The 21223-nt window shown below is 47.0% G+C and overlaps 1 protein-coding gene across 3 annotated transcripts in view; it reads left to right on the forward strand.

The window, feature by feature from the left end:
* LOC137528950 (cytochrome P450 2F2-like) overlaps positions 1 to 21223 on the forward strand; it is a 107058-nt gene that overhangs the window by 37776 nt on the left and 48059 nt on the right. For all 3 annotated transcript variants that reach the window (XM_068250761.1, XM_068250760.1, XM_068250762.1), the window contains exons 3-4: positions 999 to 1161; positions 20219 to 20368. In XM_068250761.1, the coding sequence (XP_068106862.1) occupies positions 999 to 1161; positions 20219 to 20368 (313 nt within the window). The remainder of the gene's footprint in view (positions 1 to 998; positions 1162 to 20218; positions 20369 to 21223) is intronic.

A 21223-nucleotide genomic window follows, 5' to 3' on the forward strand; every position in this document is an offset into this window, starting at 1 on the left:
TAATAGCTACCGCCGCTGATTGCGTCGCACCGCAGATTCCCGACGACACGCCCCAGGCTATTCAACGCGTGCAGGAGAACGGCTCCTGCACGCGTTGTCTAATGTGAAAGAGGCCTTAATGATTATCACTATTAAAAGCATAAATAGAAGCTATAATTATCAGCATAGCACCATTGAAGAGCTAATACGGGGGGTTGAAGGAGGGCCCCTAGTAGGCTCCTCTGGTCCAAGAGGCCCAGTGCGGTTGCAACCTCTGCACCTCCTATTGCTACACCACTGTTGCCTAGCATTAGAGTGATCTTACTGCCTCCTGTCTAGACACAGACAGCAATAAATACGCACCAAAGAAGATTTCCCATCTAAAACTAAAACCTGAAAAACACAAAGAAACAATCAAGAGCCCCTGATAGTGTAGTATATTAGAGTAATTTTTCTTAAATTCAGAAGAATTCAGAAGAAAAGCGGTACTCACAAAGGTGGATTACCACTAAGGCAGCCACTGTAACAGCAGGTGGGGAGATTGGACCTGACCCGCTCTCTGCAGAGATGAAACAGATAAGGGAGACAGCCACCTCCGGAAACCCTTTTGCTGGCTGAGAAATACAGATCAGTTGTTCCTATTTATTATATTGCCTGATGAAGCAGGTGAATGCCTGTGAAACGCATTGCACTTTAGGAGTTTATGAATAAAGAATTCTTCTACTAGATACTGACTGAGTCTATTTCGAGAGGTAAGTCCACCCCTCCCTACCTTTTTAAACTATTTTTAATTCATTTTATTCTCTGTTCAAAAATAAAGCAAAAAAACTAAAACCTGGTTTTAGTATTTAACATTTTTGAAAAGCATATTACAAGGCAGGGAAAATGGTAATTAAAATGAATAGCATTATCTTTGGGGAGTACTTTGATGTAAAGTGTCACACTGTTGGATTGTTGGCAAGCATTTCTCCATAAAAAGTTTAGATCATCTGCCTATAACCTTACAAACTTGTTTAAAGTTGACAGATAAATATGGACCTGTCTACACGCTCTACCTTGGCACTAAACCTGCCATCGTCATCTCTGGCTACAGCGCCATAAAGGAGGCCTTGATAGACCAAAGCGAGGTGTTTGGAGATAGAGCGGATATACCCGTCTTTCAAAGATTTATTGGTGACAAAGGTAAGACCACCTGTACAAAATTATCTGTTCAGTGTTCCTAGTGTGATTGTCAATAGTAATGTCGGGAACATCAAATTTTCGTTTCGCGAACACGAATCCTCCGCAAACGTTCTTAAACGGGCGAACCGTGTGAACCGCTATAGACTTCAACGAGAAGGCGAATTCTAAAACCTATAGGGGCTGTTTCTGGACACATAGTTACATAGTTATTTTGGTTGAAAAAAGACATACGTCCATCGAGTTCAACCAGTATAAAGTACAACACCAGCCTGCTTCCTCACATATCCCTGTTGATCCAGAGGAAGGCGAAAAAACCCTTACAAGGCATGGTCCAATTAGCCCCTAAAGGGAAAAATTCCTTCCCGACTCCAGATGGCAATCAGATAAAATCCCTGGATCAACATCATTAGGCATTACCTAGTAATTGTAGCCATGGATGTCTTTCAACACAAAACGGATGGAATAGTTGTTTAGGCCCCAAAACCTGGACAGTGGCATGCCGGTGGGGGATCCATGGCAAAAGTCACACGGAAATTTTAAAAGTTTACGAGAGTTGTGTTTTCATCTCTAAAGGGCAAAAATCACAGTACATGCCTACATGCCACGTGGAATAAAGTGCTTTAAAACGTCTAGAGTGTGTACACGTCGATGAGGTAGTGTAAGGGTTAGGCCTGGTTCACACTGATTGGAGGAAAGGGACGCAGGTGGGGAGCAGCGACATAGAGGAGGCGGGGGAGCGGTGAGACTGACAGCCTGCTGGCGACATGCTGTGTGTAGCTAGCACGGCTGTGTGATTTATGGGGCACAGCAGAGAGCAGGGGGGAGACTGGGGGAAACAGTATAGCAACAGAGGCTGGGCATATATGCAGACGCAGCCTTTTTGTGATAATAGGATTGGTACAAGCCACCTCGGGTTCTCTTTAGAGATGGGCCGAACCTCCGGTTTTAGGTTCGCGAACCCCGTTCGCGAACCTTCGCGGAAGGTTCGGTTCACGGAAAACTTTGGGAACCGCAATAGACTTCAATGGGGATGCGAACTTTGAAAAATAGAAACAATTATGCTGGCCACAAAAGTGATGGAAAAGATGTTTCAAGGGGTCTAACACCTGGAGGGGGCATGGCGGAGTGGGATACATGCCCAAAGTCCCGGGGGAAAATCTGGATTTGACGCAAAGCAGCGTTTTAAGGGCAGAAATCACATTGAATGCTAAATTGCATGCCTAAAGTGCTTTAACCACTTAACAACCAGCTAACGCCGATAGGCGGCGGCTGATCGTTTGTGGTTTTGCATGGACGAGCGGCCTTTCCATGCCAGTTCACGGAGACTGTCTCCGTGAACAGTGTGCGAGCCGCCGATTGCGGCTCGCACACATAATGTAAACATGCGGGAAAGAAATCCCCGCTGTTTACATCAATACGGCGGATATCCATCCTGCGCAACTCATACGGGGAGAGGAAGGTAAGGGGAGGGAGCGCGCAATATCGCTGCAGAGGGGGGCTTTGAGGAGCCCCCCCCCCCGCTCGGCCACACGGAGCGGCGGTGATCAGACCCCCCCAGCAGGTCGTCCCCCTATTGGGGAAAAAAGGGGGGAAGTCTGATCGCCCTGCTGTAATGACGATCTGTGCTGCGGGCTGGAGAGCCCACGCAGCACAGATAATGCAAAGTCTGCCCGGTTCTTAACTGGTTAAAACATCTTGCATGTGTATACATCAATCAGGGAGTGTAATTAGAGTTCTGCTTCACACTGACACACCAAACTCACTGTGTAACGCACCGCAAACAGCTGTTTGCGTAGTGACGGCCACGCTGGACTGATGCACAACATGGCCAGAGTGCAGGCCGTGGCAGTTTTCCAGCCCATATGGTCGCCGGGCTGTGGTAGCTCGATGATAGAACAACAGTGACTGTCCAGCTGATCAAATTTGGTCTGTCCACAATGAAGCAACGACCTTATTATCTTCTTGTATGTAGGTAGGCATAGGAAGGAGTCCCAGTATAGGTAGGTAGGCATAGGTAGGAGTCCAAGTATAGGTAGGTAGGCATAGGTAGGAGTCCCAGAATAGGTAGGTAGGCATAGGTAGGAGTCCCAGTATAGGTAGGTAGGCATAGGTAGGTGCCTCAGTAGTTAGCTAGGCATAGGTAGGAGTCGCAGTATAGGTAGGTAGGCATAGGTAGGAGTCCCAGTATAGGTAGGTAGGCATAGGTAGGTGCCTCAGTAGTTAGCTAGGCATAGGTAGGAGTCCCAGTATAGGTAGGTAGGCATAGGTAGGAGTCACAGTATAGGTAGGTAGGCATAGGTAGGTGCCTCAGTAGTTAACTAGGCATAGGTAGGAGTCCCAGTATAGGTAGGTAGGCATATGTAGGTGTCCCAGTAGTTAGCTAGGCATAGGTAGGAGACCCAGTATAGGTAGGTAGGCATAGGTAGATGTCCCTGTAGTTAGCTGGGCATAGGTAGGAGTCCCAGTATAGGTAGGTAGGCATAGGTAGGTGTCCCAGTAATTATCTAGACATAGGTAGGAGACCTAGTAGTTAACTAGGCATAGGTAGGAGACCCAGTATAGGTAGGTAGGCATAGGTAGGTCCCCTAGTATAGGTAGGTAGGTAGGTGTCCCCGTATAGGTAAGTAGGTGCACCAGTAGTTAGGTAGGCATAGGTAGGTGTCCCAGTATGCCTGGCTGGCACAGTAATTACAATTACCAAGGTCCAGCTGCAACAGATAGGGCTGTATAATGTCAGTGAGCAACACACACAAAAAAAACACATCTGGAAAACATTAGCTCTCAAAAGAGCTGTTGTGGGGTGCTATTTTAGCAATAACAATCAGCCAGGAGCAAGCCAAGAGCCAAACTAATCTTTCCCTAGGAGAACAAGTGTGCAGCAGCTGTCCCTAGTCTGTCTCTAGCAGGCACACAAGTGAGTGTAATGGCCGGCAAGCCTGCCTTATAGAAGGGGGGGTGGGGCTCCAGGGCTTAGTGTAGCCTGAATGGCTACAATGTGCCTGCTGACTGTGATGCAGAGGGTCAAAGTTGACCCTCATAGTGCATTATGGGGCGAATCAAACTTCCGCAAAAGTTCGCCTGGAACCGTTTGCCGGCGAACCGTTCGGCCCATCTCTAGTTCTCTTTAAAGGACCACTATCGCAAAAAATGTAGGCAGTTAAAATCTGACAGATCCGACAGATTTTGGGCGAGTCCATCTCCTCATGGGGGATTTTTAGGGTTTTCTTTGTTTTCAACAACATTTCCAGAACAGCAGTTGTAAAATCTAAATGACAAAATAGCATGCAAGTGAGTAGGGAGGCTGACTGGTATCTTAATGTTTTGGCAGTTAAACTGCCACTCAGGAAATGCTGTTGAGAAACAAAGAAAACCCTGAGAGTCCCCCATGAGGAGATGGACTGGCCCAAAATCTGTCGGCTCTGTCAGATTTTAACTGCCTACTTTTTCGCGATAATGGTCCTTTAATTAAGAGTTGTGTCCTTGTTAGCTAGAACATTAATAATGAAATACTAGAAGATGCAAGACCCACCTACCTTAGTGAAATGGATATGGGAAGTTGTTCATTTCTAGGACTCTGAAGGGAACTAAAATGCATAAATTCAGCACTACAGAGAGAAATGGCCCAATATACTCAGTTGGGGAAGTCAAAGATAGAAAATCAGTGTAAGGAAAATATGGAAATGGCCTACCTTTCGGGAGACAACTCAAGGTATTTTCAAACAACTTTATTTAGCACATTGATTATGCGTTTTACGGCCTAAAGCCATTTCCTTGGGTCAGTAGAGTGCCTTAATCCAGTAATAATGGAGCCTAGGGCAACTTACGAGGGCATCAATGAAGCCTTGGTCTTATTAAATTGGGTTTTATTTCAAAGCTGAGTTTGATTTAAAAAGAAAAGTCCATTTGCCCAAGCCCTCCCTAACCCTATACCAGGGCTGTGGACTCCGACTCCTAATAAATTTAAACTGTAACTAAAAAAGAAAACAATGATAAAATGTTCTATTTCTCAGATAATAGTCAATCAAATAGTCAATCAAAAACAAGTCACTTGTGCGGCTGCAATAAAGCAGTCACCATTTTTTAAGTCAGTTATACATATTTAACCACTTCACCACTGAGGGGTTTTACCCCCTGAGCACCAGAGCAATTTTCACCTTTCAGCGCTCCTTCCATTCATTCCCCTATAACTTGATCATTACTTATCGCAATGAAATGAACTATATCTTGTTTTTTCCGCCACCAATTAGGCTTTCTTTAGGTGGGACATTATGCCAAGAATTATTTTTTTCTAAATGTGTTTTAATGGGAAAATAGGAAAAATGTGGGGAAAAAAATAATTATTTTTCAGTTTTCGGCCATTATAGTTTTTAAATAATGCATGCTACTGTAATTAAAACCCATGAAATGTATTTGCCCTTTTGTCCCGGTTATAAAACCATTTAAATTATGTCCCTATCACAATGTTTGGCGCCAATATTTTATTTGGAAATAAAGGTGCATTTTTTTCATTTTTGCGTCCATCCCTAATTACAAGCCCATAGTTTATAAAGTAACAGTGTTATACCCTCTTGACATAAATATTTAAAAAGTTCAGTCCCTAAGGTAACTATTTATGTTTTTTTTTAATTGTAAATTTTTTAATTTTTTTTTAATTACAAAAAAAAAAAAAATGGGGAGTGTGGGAGGTAATGAGTTAATTTTATGTGTAAAAGTAATTTATTTGTATGTGAAAAATGTGTAGGGTGTAGTTTACTATTTGGCCACAAGATGGCCACAGTAACTTTTTGTTTTAATGCGACCTCCAAGCTTCCTTCCGAAAGCTTGGAGGAAGTATAAGGAGGCTGGACACGTGAGTTTTTTCTCACAATGATCGCGCTGCCCATAGGAGAGCAGCGGATCATTGCGGGGCTTAGATCAACGAACGGGAATGGATTTTCCTGTTCATTGATCTCTGGGCGAGCGGGCGGCGGCGTGTTTACTAGAGGCGGGCGGCGTGTTTACGAGCGGGAGCACGGACAGCGTCGGGAACGCGGAAAGTACGTATTTCTCCGTCCCTGGTTGTTAAAGGATGGAAAAAGGGGCGGAGAAATACGTACGCGCGGGGTTAAAGTGGTTAATTGTGACTGTATAACTGATGGGTGCACAGGAATCTTTTATATATAATAAATAACATCTCTGCTGTAAAAATAAAGCCTGATATGTAGTTGTGTCACTAGAAGGGATGGTCAATGAAATGCAAAAAAATCTACGTTGATGCAGGTTTATGCAAATTTTGTATGCAAATGTATGAACTCCCTTTGGTCATGAAATCGATGAATATGATATGTTGTTACATTTGGGATTGGTGACTGCAAATTAAGTTATGCAGTAGTACTATACTCTACATATACACTTCACAGATCTGTAGTGAATTCACTGAAAATGTTGTGCGTATTGCATGCAGAGGTGTTGTCTATCACTCATAAACCTGGTTCAGATCGTGCATGAAGAATGTGTAATAGAGGAAGAATCGCCTTATTCTCCTGCAGAGGACCTGCACATCACCCTTACATGTACCCAGGGCCGGCCCGCTCATGAGGCGGGGTGAAACTTTTGCCTCAGGCGGCAAAATTCCAGGGGCGGCACCCGCCCGTCCGTGGGTGCGGGGAGCCGGCCGCCGAGCTGGAGGGGTAGCTGGCAGGACGGGGGTATTGGGCCTAGCGGCGGGGAGGGGGGTCGGACCCCCCCCTCCCTCGCCTGGGTCCCCCGTGCTCCGCTCCCCTCCAGCCTTAAATACAAGCAGCCGCTATGTGTAAGAGGCACGGGCGGGTAGGACTCACCTCTTCCTCGTTCCAAGCGTGCGCTCCACTGACGTCACTTCCTGGAATGCCCTGGAAGTGACGTCAGTGGAGCGCACGCTTGGAATGAGGAAGAGGTGAGTCCTACCCGCCCGTGCCTCTTACACATAGCGGCTGCTTGTATTTAAGGCTGGAGGGGAGCGGAGCACGGGGGACCCAGGCGAGGGAGGGGGGGGTACGACCCCCTTCCCGCCGCTAGGCCCAATACCCCCATCCTGCCAGCTACCCCTTCAGCTCGGCGGCCCCCCAGAGCGCGCCGGAATTTTTTTTTTTGCCTCAGGCGGCAAATAGTCTAGGGCCGGCCCTGCATGTACCCACAGTTAGATTGCCTGGGGCACGATTGATGATCTTTGTTCCTGTCTGCACACTATACAAGTATTCTAGCCAAGGACTAATTTGGATTTCTATTTAACAGCTACTCTATAGCTATATCATAAGTTTGAATAAATTGATAAATTGCATCTCTGGTGTACATAAAAAAAACACAGAGGTACGCTAATGCTTAAAAGTTGGAATGTCCCAACACATTGACTGTTTAAAGAGAAACTCCGACCAAGAATTGAACTTTATCTCAATCAGTAGCTGATACTCCCTTTTACATGAGAAATCTATTCCTTTTCACAAACAGACCATCAGGGGGCGCTGTATGGCTGATATTGTGGTGAAACCCCTCCCACAAAGAAATTCTGAGTGTGTACTCTTGGCAGTTTCCTGTCTGTGAACCCTGTTGCATTGTGAGAAATAGCTGTTTACAGCTGTTTCCAACTGCCAAAACAGCAAGCAGCAGCTACATCACTTGCCAGCAGTAAAAATGTCATCATGTGATAAATGTCAGAATATAAATTAGGGATTTAAAATATTTTACAATGGGCAAACACTGACTAAGGCCTCAATTCACTAAGCTTTATCAAACACTTTATCAAATTTTTGATAATTTATCTCATGGGTAAAATCTAATTTTGAATTCACTAAGGTGTTATATATTTATCGAAAGTTTTATCGATTAAAATATTCAATAAATCTATAACACCTTAGTGAATTCAAAATTAGATTTTACCCATGAGGTAAGTTATCAAAAGTTCGATAAAGTGTTTGATAAAGCTTAGTAAATTGAGGCCAAAATCATTTATACATAATTATTGTAAGAATGAAGCACTTTTTTTATTACATTATTTTCACTGGAGTTCCTCTTTAAAGGGGTTCCGAGAAGTGCCTAAATTTAAAAGAATACACTTACCTGGGGCTTCTTCCAGCTCAGGGTAGGCGGCGAGTAGTGTTGGGCGAACAGTGTTCGCCACTGTTCGGGTTCTGCAGAACATCACCCTGTTCGGGTGATGTTCGAGTTCGGCCGAACACCTGATGGTGCTCGGCCAAACCGTTCGGCCACATGGCCGAACTAAGAGCGCATGGCCGAACGTTCCCCGAACGTTCGGCTAGCGCTGTGATTGGCCGAATGGGTCACGTGGTTCAGACCCCGAACGCGCTCTGATTGGCCGAACGGGTCACGTGGTTCGGCCCGAACGCGCTCTGATTGGCCGAACGGTCACGTGGTTCGGGTAAATAAATACCCGAACCACGTCATATCTCCGCTATTTGTCTGTGGGTTTAGCTTTGGGTAGGCAGGCAGGGTAGTTCGCGCTCCAGCCACGCTAGCCAGGGTCCCCCCAGTCATTGTGTGTCGCTGCTGGGAACAGTAGTACACCGCTCGCTCAGCCACACTATATAGCATTGTGTGTACTGCCACTGTGTACCTTGCTCAGCCACGCTATATATAGCATTGTTTACTGCCACTCTGTATACACCGCTCAGCCAGACTATATAGCATTGTGTACACCGCTCAGCCAGACTATATAGCATTGTTTACTGCCACTCTGTGTACACCGCTCAGCCAGACTATATAGCATTGTGTGTACTGCCACTCTGTGTACACCGCTCAGCCAGACTATATAGCATTGTGTGTACTGCCACTCTGTGTACACCGCTCAGCCAGACTATATAGCATTGTTTACTGCCACTCTGTGTACACCGCTCAGCCAGACTATATAGCATTGTTTACTGCCACTCTGTGTACACCGCTCAGCCAGACTATATAGCATTGTGTGTACTGCCACTCTGTGTACACCGCTCAGCCAGACTATATAGCATTGTGTGTACTGCCACTGTGTGTACACCGCTCAGCCAGACTATATAGCATTGTGTGTACTGCCACTCTGTGTACACCGCTCAGCCAGACTATATAGCATTGTGTGTACTGCCACTCTGTGTACACCGCTCAGCCAGACTATATAGCATTGTGTGTACTGCCACTCTGTGTACACCGCTCAGCCAGACTATATAGCATTGTGTGTACTGCCACTGTGTGTACACCGCTCAGCCAGACTATATAGCATTGTGTGTACTGCCACTCTGTGTACACCGCTCAGCCAGACTATATAGCATTGTTTACTGCCACTCTGTGTACACCGCTCAGCCAGACTATATAGCATTGTGTGTACTGCCACTGTGTGTACACGGCTCAGCCAGACTATATAGCATTGTTTACTGCCACTGTGTGTACACGGCTCAGCCACACTATATAGCATTGTGTTTACTGCCACTCTGTGTCTGCTGGGAACAGTAGTACACCGCTCACCCGCCACTGTATAGCATTGTGCTCTGTGTCGCTGCTGGCAATAGTGGTACACCGCTCACCCACCACTGTATAGCATTTCTGTACTGCCACTGTACTGCTGCCAGTCAGCGTGTACTTTAAGGATAAGTGAAATGAGGAAGAAATCCGGTGAAAGAGGGAGGGGCAAGGGAAGAGGTGTTTCCCCTGACGGTTCACGTACAGGCCACAGGGGAGCACCCAAGAAAACCCACTCAATACCGCCCATGTTGTCCAGGACAACAACCCTCACAGATCCAAAAGAACAGGACCAGATAATTACTTGGATGACCTCTCAAGCGTCCAGCGGTGGGTTAAGCAGCACCAGCACATCACGCACGAGGTCCGAGTCCTCAGCCAGTTACAAGGAGCGACACCACGCACACAACTGCCAGATAACCAGTCCGATGAATTACCTCAGGACACAATGGGGTATTCGCAGGAGCTTTCCCAGGCCAACAAACTTCCACCTTTGAAAGGTCAATGGAGGAACAGCCAGAAATGTTGTGCCCGGATTCACAACCATTAACTGTGGGAAATGCACCGGGCACTGAAATACAACAAGGCGAGTCCGAGGACTTTGAAACCCAAATCCCAGAGCAAGTTGGGCAGGAGGGGTTGCAATTGCAGGAGGTCGGCCGAGAAGCTCTGGAAGACGACGTTGGAGTGAGCTGCGCAGAGGTTGTTCTGGGGAGCTCTACTCCACGGCGGCGGCCCCCCACAATGACATATGACGAGTTTGAGGAGATGGAAGAGGAGGGTATGGACAATGTGGACAGAGACCCAGATTTTGTTTGTGAACAAGAACATCGCCGTCGTAGCAGCAGCACAGATGAGTCTGTTGAAGAACCCACTGCTGCACGAGTTCGCCTTGTGCCACAAGGTAGGCGGCGCGCAATTTCAGGCACCACAAGCGTGGAAGTTCAAGTGAGAGGCCAAAGAGGCGCAAACAGAAATCGCCAGCAAGGCAGGTGCTCCAAAGTCTGGGCTTTCTTTGAAGACTGCACTGAGGATGTTACCATGGCGATTTGCAAGGTGTGCAAGACCCGCCTGAGCAGGGGGAAAAGTATTAACAACCTCTCCACCACCAGCATGAGCTGCCACATGCTATCCAAACATCCCACTCTGTGGGCAAACTCGACAGGACAGGGTACCAGCAACACTGCCTCCCTTGGGTTCACCAGACTCACCACCAGACCCGCCTCAGCAGCAGCAGTAGCCCAGCCATTGCATGGTTCACAACATTCACAAACATCAGACGACGCTGACACTGTCACTTTCCGGACTAGTGCTCTTGAGGTCTCCCAGTCTTCATCAAACACAACAACCAACAGCCCTTCAGTGTGCAGCCCTACGGTTCAGTTGTCTGTGTCGGAGATGTTTGAGCGCAAGAGGAAATTGCCAGCAAATGACCCCCGGGCCGTGGCAGTAACAGCCAGCATAGCCAAGCTTCTGGCCTGCGAAATGCTGCCATATCGAGTGGTGGAGACAAACAGCTTCAAGGGCATGATGTCAGTGGCCATCCCACGTTACGTGGTTCCCAGCCGCTACCACTTTGCGCGCTCTGCAGTGCCTGAGTTGCATGAGCACGTGGTCAGCAAAATAACCCGAAGCTTGAAGAATGCCGTTGCCTGCAAGGTTCACCTCACCACTGACACCTGGACGAGTGCGTTCGGCCAGGGTCTATACATCTCCCTTACCACGCACTGGGTGAACCTTGTGGAGCCTGGCAGCGATTCCTCACCTGCTACGGCGCGGGTGTTGCCCACGCCGCAAACAGCTGCACCGCTGTCCCTTCCACTGGATAACAACAGCAGCACCTACCTCTCTGACTCCTTCTCCTCCAACGCATCTCAAAGCTGTACCTCATCCGGAAACGCTAACCCAGCAGCAGTAGGATCGTGGAAGCAGTGCAGCACAGCTGTTGTCATGCCTCAGCAAGCGTTGCTGAAGCTGATCTGCCTTGGGGATAAGCAGCACACAGGGGAGGAAATTTGGAGGGGAATAAAGGAACAGACGGATTTGTGGCTGGCACCGCTGGACCTGAAACCAGGCATGGTTGTGTGTGATAATGGGTGTAATCTCATTCGCGCTTTAAGGTTGGCTAAGCTGACACACATCCCTTGCCTGGCGCACGTGATGAACCTAGTAGTTCAGCGGTTCCTGAAGACATACCCAGGCGTGGCCGATCTTCTGTTGAAGGTGCGACGAGTGGCCAAACATTGTAGAAATTCAAGTACTGCTTCGGGGGCACTCGCCAAGATGCAGGAGCGCTTCAATCTCCCCCACCATCGCTTGCTGTGTGATGTCCCTACGCGCTGGAATTCTACGCTGCACATGCTAGCCCGCTTTTGCCAGCAGAAGAGTGCAGTGGTCCAGTACATGACGGCGCAGTACCGAGGCGCATCCGGCCAGCTGCCAAGCTTCTGTGGATCCGATTGGGCCAACATGTTGGACCTCTGCCAAGTCCTCCAAAATTTTGAGCAATCCACGTTGCTTGTGAGCAGTGACAACTCTTCAGTCAGCATTACCATACCACTGCTGTGTTTACTGAAGAGGTCAATGTTGAAAATCAAGGAAACAGCTGTCATGATGCAACTGGGGGAATCTGAAGGAGAAAACGATCAGCGTGATGGTACCAACATCAGGCCATCCGCCTCAGGAAACGCTGGCCCCAGCAGCTATGACGAAGAAGAGGAGGAGGAACAGCTGGAGTTGGAGCAGGAATTTCCTGCCACCACTGACGAGGGCCAGAGCGGTGCACGTTGGACTTCCACAATTCAGCGCGAATGGTCAGCAGAAGCAGACCAGGAAGAAGGTGACGACTATGATGCATCACAACAACTATCACAACGCTCACAAGAGGATGATGAGGATTCTGGTAGGACTCTGGCACACATGGCTCAATTCATGCTAGACTGCATTGAACGCGACCCACGCATTGTGCGCATTCTGGACAACACCAATTACTGGGTTTATACCCTTCTGGATCCACGGTACAAACACAATGTTCCAAAACTGCTTGAAGAAAGAGTCAGACAGGTCAAAATGGAAGAATACCAGCAGGCCCTTGTGGAGACTTTAGAGAGGAGATTGACATCCTCCCCCTCCTCTAGCCAGTTGTACGCCGACAGACTGACTTCCGCAAACCCAGGACGACCAGGAGGGCAGCAAACAACACAAGCCGCAGCTAGTGCCCAAAAGGGAATGGTATCGGCAGTGTCCTTGGAGTGGGAAAATTTTATGACACCCATGCAGCAGCAGCCCACAGAACAGCAAGCGTGCAGATCCACCTCCAACACCGATCGCCTGGAGAAGATGGTCAAGGACTACATGTCAGATGGCGTAGCTGTGTCTAACAATCCATCTGCACCCTTCAACTATTGGGTATCGAAGCTAGACACCTGGCACGAACTGGCAATGTACGCAATAGAGGTGCTGGCTTGCCCGGCAGCCAGCGTTATGTCGGAACGCTGTTTCAGTGCTGCCGGAGGCATCGTCACAGATCGGCGTATCCGCCTCTCCACAGAAAATGCAGACCGTCTGACTCAAATTAAAATGAATCAATCCTGGATTGGAAACGACTACGCAACACTCCAGGACCCCAACCAAGTAACATGACCAATGAACATCTGGGATGGTTTAGCGTTTCCGGTCCCTGTTTATTGAACCTCTCATCTGTATTACATTTATGACTGCATGGCGGCAAAAAGCATTGCTACTATATCCGCACGCTTTTTGTCCTCATGCAAGGCCTGGGTTGTTGTGTCTCAAAAAGCATGGCCTTCTCCTCCTGCGCCTGCTCCTGTTCCATCACGTGTGCTGCTGCTGCTGGGTTAGCGTTGCCGGTCCCTGTTTATGGAACCTCTCATCTGTATTACACTTATGACTGCATGGCGGCAAAAAGCATTGCTATATCCGCACGCTTTTTGTCCTCATGCAAGGCCTGTGTTGTTGTGTCTCAAAAAGCTTGGCCTTCTCCTCCTGCGCCTGCTCCTGTTCCATCACGTCTGCTGCTGCTGGGTTAGCGTTGCAGCGTGGTCCCTGTTTATTGAACATCTTATCTTTATTACATTTATGACTGCATGGCGGTACAAAGCATGCTATCCGCACGCTTCTTGTCCTCATGCAAGGCCTGGGTTGTTGTGTCTCAAAAAGCGTGGCCTTCTCCTCCTGCGCCTCCTCCTGTTCCATCACGTGTGCTGCTGCTGCTGCTGGGTTAGCGTTACCGGTCCCTGTTTATGGAACCTCTTCTCTTTATTACATTTATGACTGCATGGCGGTAAAAAGCATGCTATCCGCACGCTTCTTGTCCTCATGCAAGGCCTGGGTTGTTGTGTCTCAAAAGGCGTGGCCTTCTCCTCCTGCGCCTCCTCCTGTTCCATCACGTCTGCTGCTGCTGCTGCTGGGTTAGCGTTACCGGTCCCTGTTTATGGAACCTCTTCTCTTTATTACATTTATGACTGCATGGCGGTAAAAAGCATGCTATCCGCACGCTTCTTGTCCTCATGCAAGGCCTGGGTTGTTGTGTCTCAAAAAGCGTGGCCTTCTCCTCCTGCGCCTCCTCCTGTTCCATCACGTGTGCTGCTGCTGCTGCTGCTGGGTTAGCGTTACCGGTCCCTGTTTATGGAACCTCTTCTCTTTATTACATTTATGACTGCATGGCGGTAAAAAGCATGCTATCCGCACGCTTCTTGTCCTCATGCAAGGCCTGGGTTGTTGTGTCTCAAAAAGCGTGGCCTTCTCCTCCTGCGCCTCCTCCTGTTCCATCACATCTGCTGCTGCTGCTGCTGGGTTAGCGTTACCGGTCCCTGTTTATGGAACCTCTTCTCTTTATTACATTTATGACTGCATGGCGGTAAAAAGCATGCTATCCGCACGCTTCTTGTCCTCATGCAAGGCCTGGGTTGTTGTGTCTCAAAAAGCGTGGCCTTCTCCTCCTGCGCCTCCTCCTGTTCCATCACGTGTGCTGCTGCTGCTGCTGGGTTAGCGTTACCGCTCCCTGTTTATGGAACCTCTTCTCTTTATTACATTTATGACTGCATGGCGGTAAAAAGCATGCTATCCGCACGCTTCTTGTCCTCATGCAAGGCCTGGGTTGTTGTGTCTCAAAAAGCGTGGCCTTCTCCTCCTGCGCCTCCTCCTGTTCCATCACATCTGCTGCTGCTGCTGCTGGGTTAGCGTTACCGGTCCCTGTTTATGGAACCTCTTCTCTTTATTACATTTATGACTGCATGGCGGTAAAAAGCATGCTATCCGCACGCTTCTTGTCCTCATGCAAGGCCTGGGTTGTTGTGTCTCAAAAAGCGTGGCCTTCTCCTCCTGCGCCTCCTCCTGTTCCATCACGTGTGCTGCTGCTGCTGCTGGGTTAGCGTTACCGGTCCCTGTTTATGGAACCTCTTCTCTTTATTACATTTATGACTGCATGGCGGTAAAAAGCATGTTACCTGTGCAAAGAAACATGACATTTTCAGCATTTAAAAGACAGTTTTTCCTTTGAAACTTTACAATCAATTTTCTCAAAAAATATAAGCTCTTTTTCAAATATTTTTTTTTCCTCTTGTACCCACTCCCAAGGTGCACATACCCTGCTAATTTGGGGTATGTAGCATGTAAGGAAGCTTTACAAAGCACGAAAGTTCGGGTCCCCATTGACTTCCATTATGTTCGGAGTTCGGCGCGAACACCTGAACATCGCGGCGATGTTCGGCGAACATTCTCGAACCCGAACATCTAGGTGTTCGCCCAACACTAGCGGAGAGGTCCCGCGGCGTCCTCCTGGCTCGTCTCCTTCAGCCTCTGCCAGCCCACCGTTTTCAGAGTCACCCGGCAACACTCGGGCCTGGTGTCGGCCGTCTCTTCCTGATTAATGCACGGACCTGTCACGCCGGCCGCCATGATGACGCAAAGCGGCCTGCGTGATGACGCATTGAGTCATTAATCAGGAAGAGCCGGCCGACACCAGGCCCGAGTGCTGCCGGGTGACTCTGAAAACGGGGGGCTGGCGGAGGCTGAAAGAGATGAGCCAGGAGGACGACGCGGGGCCTCGCCGCCTACCCTGAGCTGGAAGAAACCCCAGGTAAGTGTATTCTTTTAAATTTGGGCACTCCTTGGAGTCTCTTTAACTACTTGCCGACTGCTCCACGCCAATTGGCATGAGCAGTGCGGCAGCCCCTGGACCGCTCCACGCCAATTGGCATGAACGGCCTTCTATGGGGCTAGCAGCAGAGCGTGCATCTCCTGCTCGGAAGGCGGAGCTCCACTCCACCCTCAGACAGCGAAATTAGGGTTATACAGCCCTGCGATCTAGGGCAGCGCTGTACTGGGGACAGCCGTGTGACACGGCTGTCCCCTCCGTCAGTGCGGAAGTGATCCACTTTCATATGCTGAAGCCTATGACAGCTGATCATGCTGATTGGCCGGCGGGGGAAGGGAGGAAGCGGGATTAAAAAAAAATACAGAAATGTCGAAATGTCGAAAAATATTAAAATAAATATTTAGAAAAAAAAAAAGAAAATAAACACTGGGGGGCGATCAGACCCCACCAACAGATAGCTCTGTTGGTGGGGAGAAAATGAGGAGGGAATCACTTGTGTGCTGTGTTGTGCGGTACTCCGGCTTGGCCTTAAAGGGATCTAAGCAGCTCCTGGCTTCAAATAGCTGCAAGGGCTGCCATTGTTCAGGAGCTCACCCCCCTGCTATTTTACCACTGCCATTATCCAGGCTAGGTGTGAAATTCTTCAACTGTAATTGATGTTTTCCGTTTGAAGTACAATGGGGGTTTGTTTGTGGTCAATTAACCTCCCTGGCGTTCTATTAAAATCGCCAGGGAGGCTGCGGGAGGGTTTTTTTTAAATTAAAAAAAAACTATTTCATGCAGCCAACTGAAAGTTGGCTGCATGAAAGCCCACTAGAGGGCGCTCCGGATCCGCACTTTCGATCGCCTCCGGCGACGAGCGGAGTGACGTCATGGACGTCAGCCGACGTCCTGACTTCTGCCGCCTCCGATCCAGCCCTTAGCGCTGGCCGGAACTTTTTTTTCCGGCTGTGCTGGGCTCGGGCGGCTGGGGGGACCCTCTTTCGCCGCTGCAGGCGGCGGATCGCCGCGCTGCGGCGGCGATCAGGTAGCACACGCGGCTGGCAAAGTGCCGGCTGCGTGTGCTGCTTTTTATTTGATAGAAATCGGCCCAGCGGGGCCTGAGAAATCCTCCTGCGCAGGTTACCCCGAGCTGAGCTCGGGTTAACCGGCAAGGGGGTTAAGTCTAATGAGGTGATTTCTCATCTGCCTTCCACCATCTCCTGCTCAGTGACCACAGGTCCTTTACGGATAGACGAAGTGGCTATTTTAACCCTTAGATGTAAAAAAATGAGGTAAAATGAAATTTTTTTAAATAATAAACCACATTTTTAGAATGCATTTTTAACCACTTAAGCCTAACTGGACGAGAAATCTCGTCCAGTTAGGCTGCGCGCACTCCCGCGGGTCACGCGCTACCGCGGCCCCCCCCCCCCCCCCCCTGCGCGCTCCTGCTATTTGCCGTTAACCCAGCGATCAGTGAAAGGGATTATAGATCCCTTTCACTGATCGGACCCCCCCCGGAGAAAAGCCGACAGCGTCTCCTTAGACGCTGCGGCTTTTCTGACTTCAAAAAGTTCCCAGTCTTCATTCTCCTTCCTGGGAGCGAGATCGATCGCTCCCAGGACTTTTTGACTGTGGCCATCTTGTGGCCAAATAGTAAAACTACACCACATACATTTTTACATTACACAGATACACTTTAGTATAATAAAAATTAACTGTTTACCTCCCACACCAAAAATTACCCACACACAATTTTTAATAAAAAAAAAAAAAAAACAACAATAAAAAAGAAAAAAAAACATAACTCGTTACCTAAGGGTCTGAACTTTTTAAATATGCATGTCAAAGGAGTATATTAATATATATTTTTAAAATTATGGGCTTGTAAATAGTAATGGACGCAAATCAAAAAAATGCACCTTTATTTCCAAATAAAATATCGGCGCCATACATTGTGATAGGGACATAATTTAAATGGTGTAATAAGTGGGATAAATTGGCAAACAAACTACATAGGCTTTAATTATGGTAGCATATATGAATTTCAAACTACAATGGCCAATAGCTGAGAAATAATGTTTTTTTTCCATTTCTTAATATTCCTGTTAAAATGGATTTAGAATAAATTAATTCTCAGCAAAATGTACCACCGACAGAAAGCCTAATTGGTGGCGGAAAAAACAAGATATAGATCAATTAATTGTGATGAGTAGTGATAAAGTTATTGGCAAATGAATGGGAGGTGAAAGTTGCTCAGATGCAAAAAAAAATTCAACCCTGTGGGCTTAAGTGGTTAATTTGCTATAGAGGTGCCCTAGGTGTTAAAAATGATGCCAATTACAAGAAAAAGGGCCTGGTCTTTAGGGGGGGGGGGGGGTTAACACTGCAGTCCTCCTTTCAGCCCGCGGGTATTTTTCACCTTATTTTCACATTTCAGTGCTCCTTCCTTTCATTCCCCAATAATTTTATCACTACTTATCACAACAAAATGATCTATACCTTGTTTTTTCCGCCACTAATTAGGCTTTGGGTGGTACATTATGTTAAGAATTATTTTATTCTAAATGCATTTTACCGGGAATAATAAGAAAAAAATTGAAAAAAATCATTATTTCTCAGTTTTCGGCCATTATAGTTTTAAAATGATACATGCTACCGTAATTAAAATCCACACATTTTATTTGCCCATTTGTCAAGGTTATTGCAATGTCAAAATGATATCCCTAGTATAATGTATGGTGACAATATTTTATTTGGAAATAAAGGTGCATTTTTTCAGTTTTACATCCATCACTAATTTTTAGCCCATAAATTTATAATAATATGCCCTCTTGACATACATATTAAAAATTTGTATTCCCTTAACACAGTAGGTGTAATTTTACTATTTGGCCACAAGAAGTCCCCATTGAGTACTTCTTATTCGCGTACAATAAGTACACAATACGAAGTACTACGTTGCTACATTGTAACTAAGTGACGCAGTGATCAATGGATGCCTACAATCACAGTGGCCTGTGGGGAGATTCTAAATCTAATGATTCATAAATCTAACGATCGGCGGCGGTAAGCGGCGTAAATCAGCGTCGGGAGGAAGCACGTCGGCTCTATTTAAGAATAAACACTGTTTTTGAACTTTTGTCCCCTGGAGTCAAGCCCCCCTATTGCCGGTAACATCGCGATCATGTGCATTTGCCCGCACGATGGTGTGCACAGCACCCCAAACTTCAGGGACATGACTAGTGCGTCCCTGCAGCTGTGGACGTAAGGCTCACGTCCCAGCGGCAGAAATGGTTAATATTATTCACTGGGACCCCATATTAGCTATTTTCTATATTAGATATAGAAAAGGTAGAGGCCGTTTTCTGCAGGGTGGAAGGGGTGCATACATGCAAAAAGGGTGTCTGGAAAAAAAGGGTGCCCAGTAACGCCGATAGTAAAATATCAATATTAAATACTGATATTTTACTATGGCCAAACCTAACCCTACTCTCACACAGAACCCTCCCCCGACGTCCAACCCTAACTGTCCCCCAATGCCTAAAACGAACCCCCCCACCCGCACACACTGCCTACCTAATGTCTAACACTAACCCCCCACCCGTACACACTACCTACCTCATGCCTAAAACTGCTCCCCCACCTGCGCACTCTACATAACTAATGCCTAACACTAACCCTACACTCGTACTCACTACCTACCTAATACCTAAAACTAACAAACCCCCCTCCTGCACACACTACCTACCTAAACTAACAAACTCCCACCTGCACACACTACCTACCTAATACCTAAAACTAACACCCCCACCCGCACTCACTACCTACCTAATACCTAAAACTAACAAACTCCCACCTGCACACACTACCTACCTAATACCTAAAACTAACACCCCCACCCGCACACACTACCTACCTAATACCTAAAATTAACAAACCCCCACCCGCACACACTACCTACCTAATACCTAGGGCTACATGCTGGAGCTTGGCTGATATGGAGATCCAGTGAATCTCATTATACTGACAACATGCTGGTGCATGTTCATGTTGGCAATGACAGGTCAGAATGGCTGACAGGGTAGAGGGTCAGCTTCCTGGCCAGGAGCTTTTTGTTCCCAAGAAAATATGTCATCTTAATATACTGTAGCTTTAAAATTCCTAAGCTTTGGCAATGATGAGATGCCTTTTATGTTACATATATTAAATCAACAAAATTGTAATATGCAAATTAGAAGAGTCAAGAAGTCAGAGTACCGACTCCACAGCCCTGCCCTAAATACAAAACAGAAAGAAAAACTGACACATTTGTGGAATTTTTCACAACTTCTTTCATCAGTTTTTGATGTGTATAAGGTACAAGGATTTATGCTGCTGACTCTTGTTGTTGGGGGTGGGCAATTATACTGGCCACACATGTTAATAGGAAGGAGATATGTTAACCACAAAAATATTTGTTTATGTTTTGTTATTGTTTATGTTTTACTCCAGATTTTGCTACCTGGAATGGAGATAGATGGAAGATCCTTCGCCGATTCTCTGTGCTCACTTTAAGAAACTTTGGAATGGGGAAAAGAAGCATAGAGGAACGGATACAGGAAGAAGCTCATTTCCTAATCCAAGAATTCGCAAAAACAAAAGGTTGGGCTTTTTATTTTATTTTTTAGCGCCATATCCACTGACCGCCAGTAGTTGTGTGCAGGCGCAGTACGTGCCAGATGATGTAGACACACAGGCAGATGCAGAAGAGCCAGCCCCGACGGCGGGTCACCATCATTGCGGGCGGCCAGCGGGGATACCAAAGAGGACCGGGGCTGCGGCAAGGGACTGAGACTGATGCTCGGGACTGGAAGAAGCCCCAGGTAAGTAAAAAAATAGTTTTTAATGTTCACATCAGAAGTCTTTTAAAACTTTGGTTCACTTTGATTTTCGATTGTTAGTAAGGATCAGTAGGGAATTATGCAATTACACACAAAAATAATTATATATATATATATATATATATATATATATATATATATATATATATATATATATATATATATATATTGTATCTATTCCAGAGAAATACCTTTTAGAAAAGTTAGTCATATGACCCAGAGATCCACGTACAAAGTTCAGAACTGCCAACAGAGTGGACATCATTTTGTCCAATGCACAGAGCCAACAGCTGACTGTGTCCACCTCCTCCCTCTGCTTCCTCCTGTGAAGAACAAATAGGAGGTGGGTGGGTGGGGTCAGATCTGTGTTTATATGAAAAGACTGGTTGGTGCTCCCTCCCAGCTCCTCCCAGACTACTTCTTGTGGGTGGTGATGGGGTAGGGAAGGAGTTTGAACAGCTCGCAGACTGATGTTCTGCCCAGCCAACCAGTATCTGACATTAACATAGGATGTCAGAATTGCAAACCCAGCCTACAAACATAATACATCTTCTACATTTACCACCTGTCAAGTAATACACAGCTGAATTTTTAACAAACTAAAAATTAAGCATAG

This window comes from Hyperolius riggenbachi, chromosome 8 (genome assembly GCF_040937935.1).
Source record: "Hyperolius riggenbachi isolate aHypRig1 chromosome 8, aHypRig1.pri, whole genome shotgun sequence".
In the NCBI taxonomy this organism is placed as follows: domain Eukaryota; kingdom Metazoa; phylum Chordata; class Amphibia; order Anura; family Hyperoliidae; genus Hyperolius; species Hyperolius riggenbachi.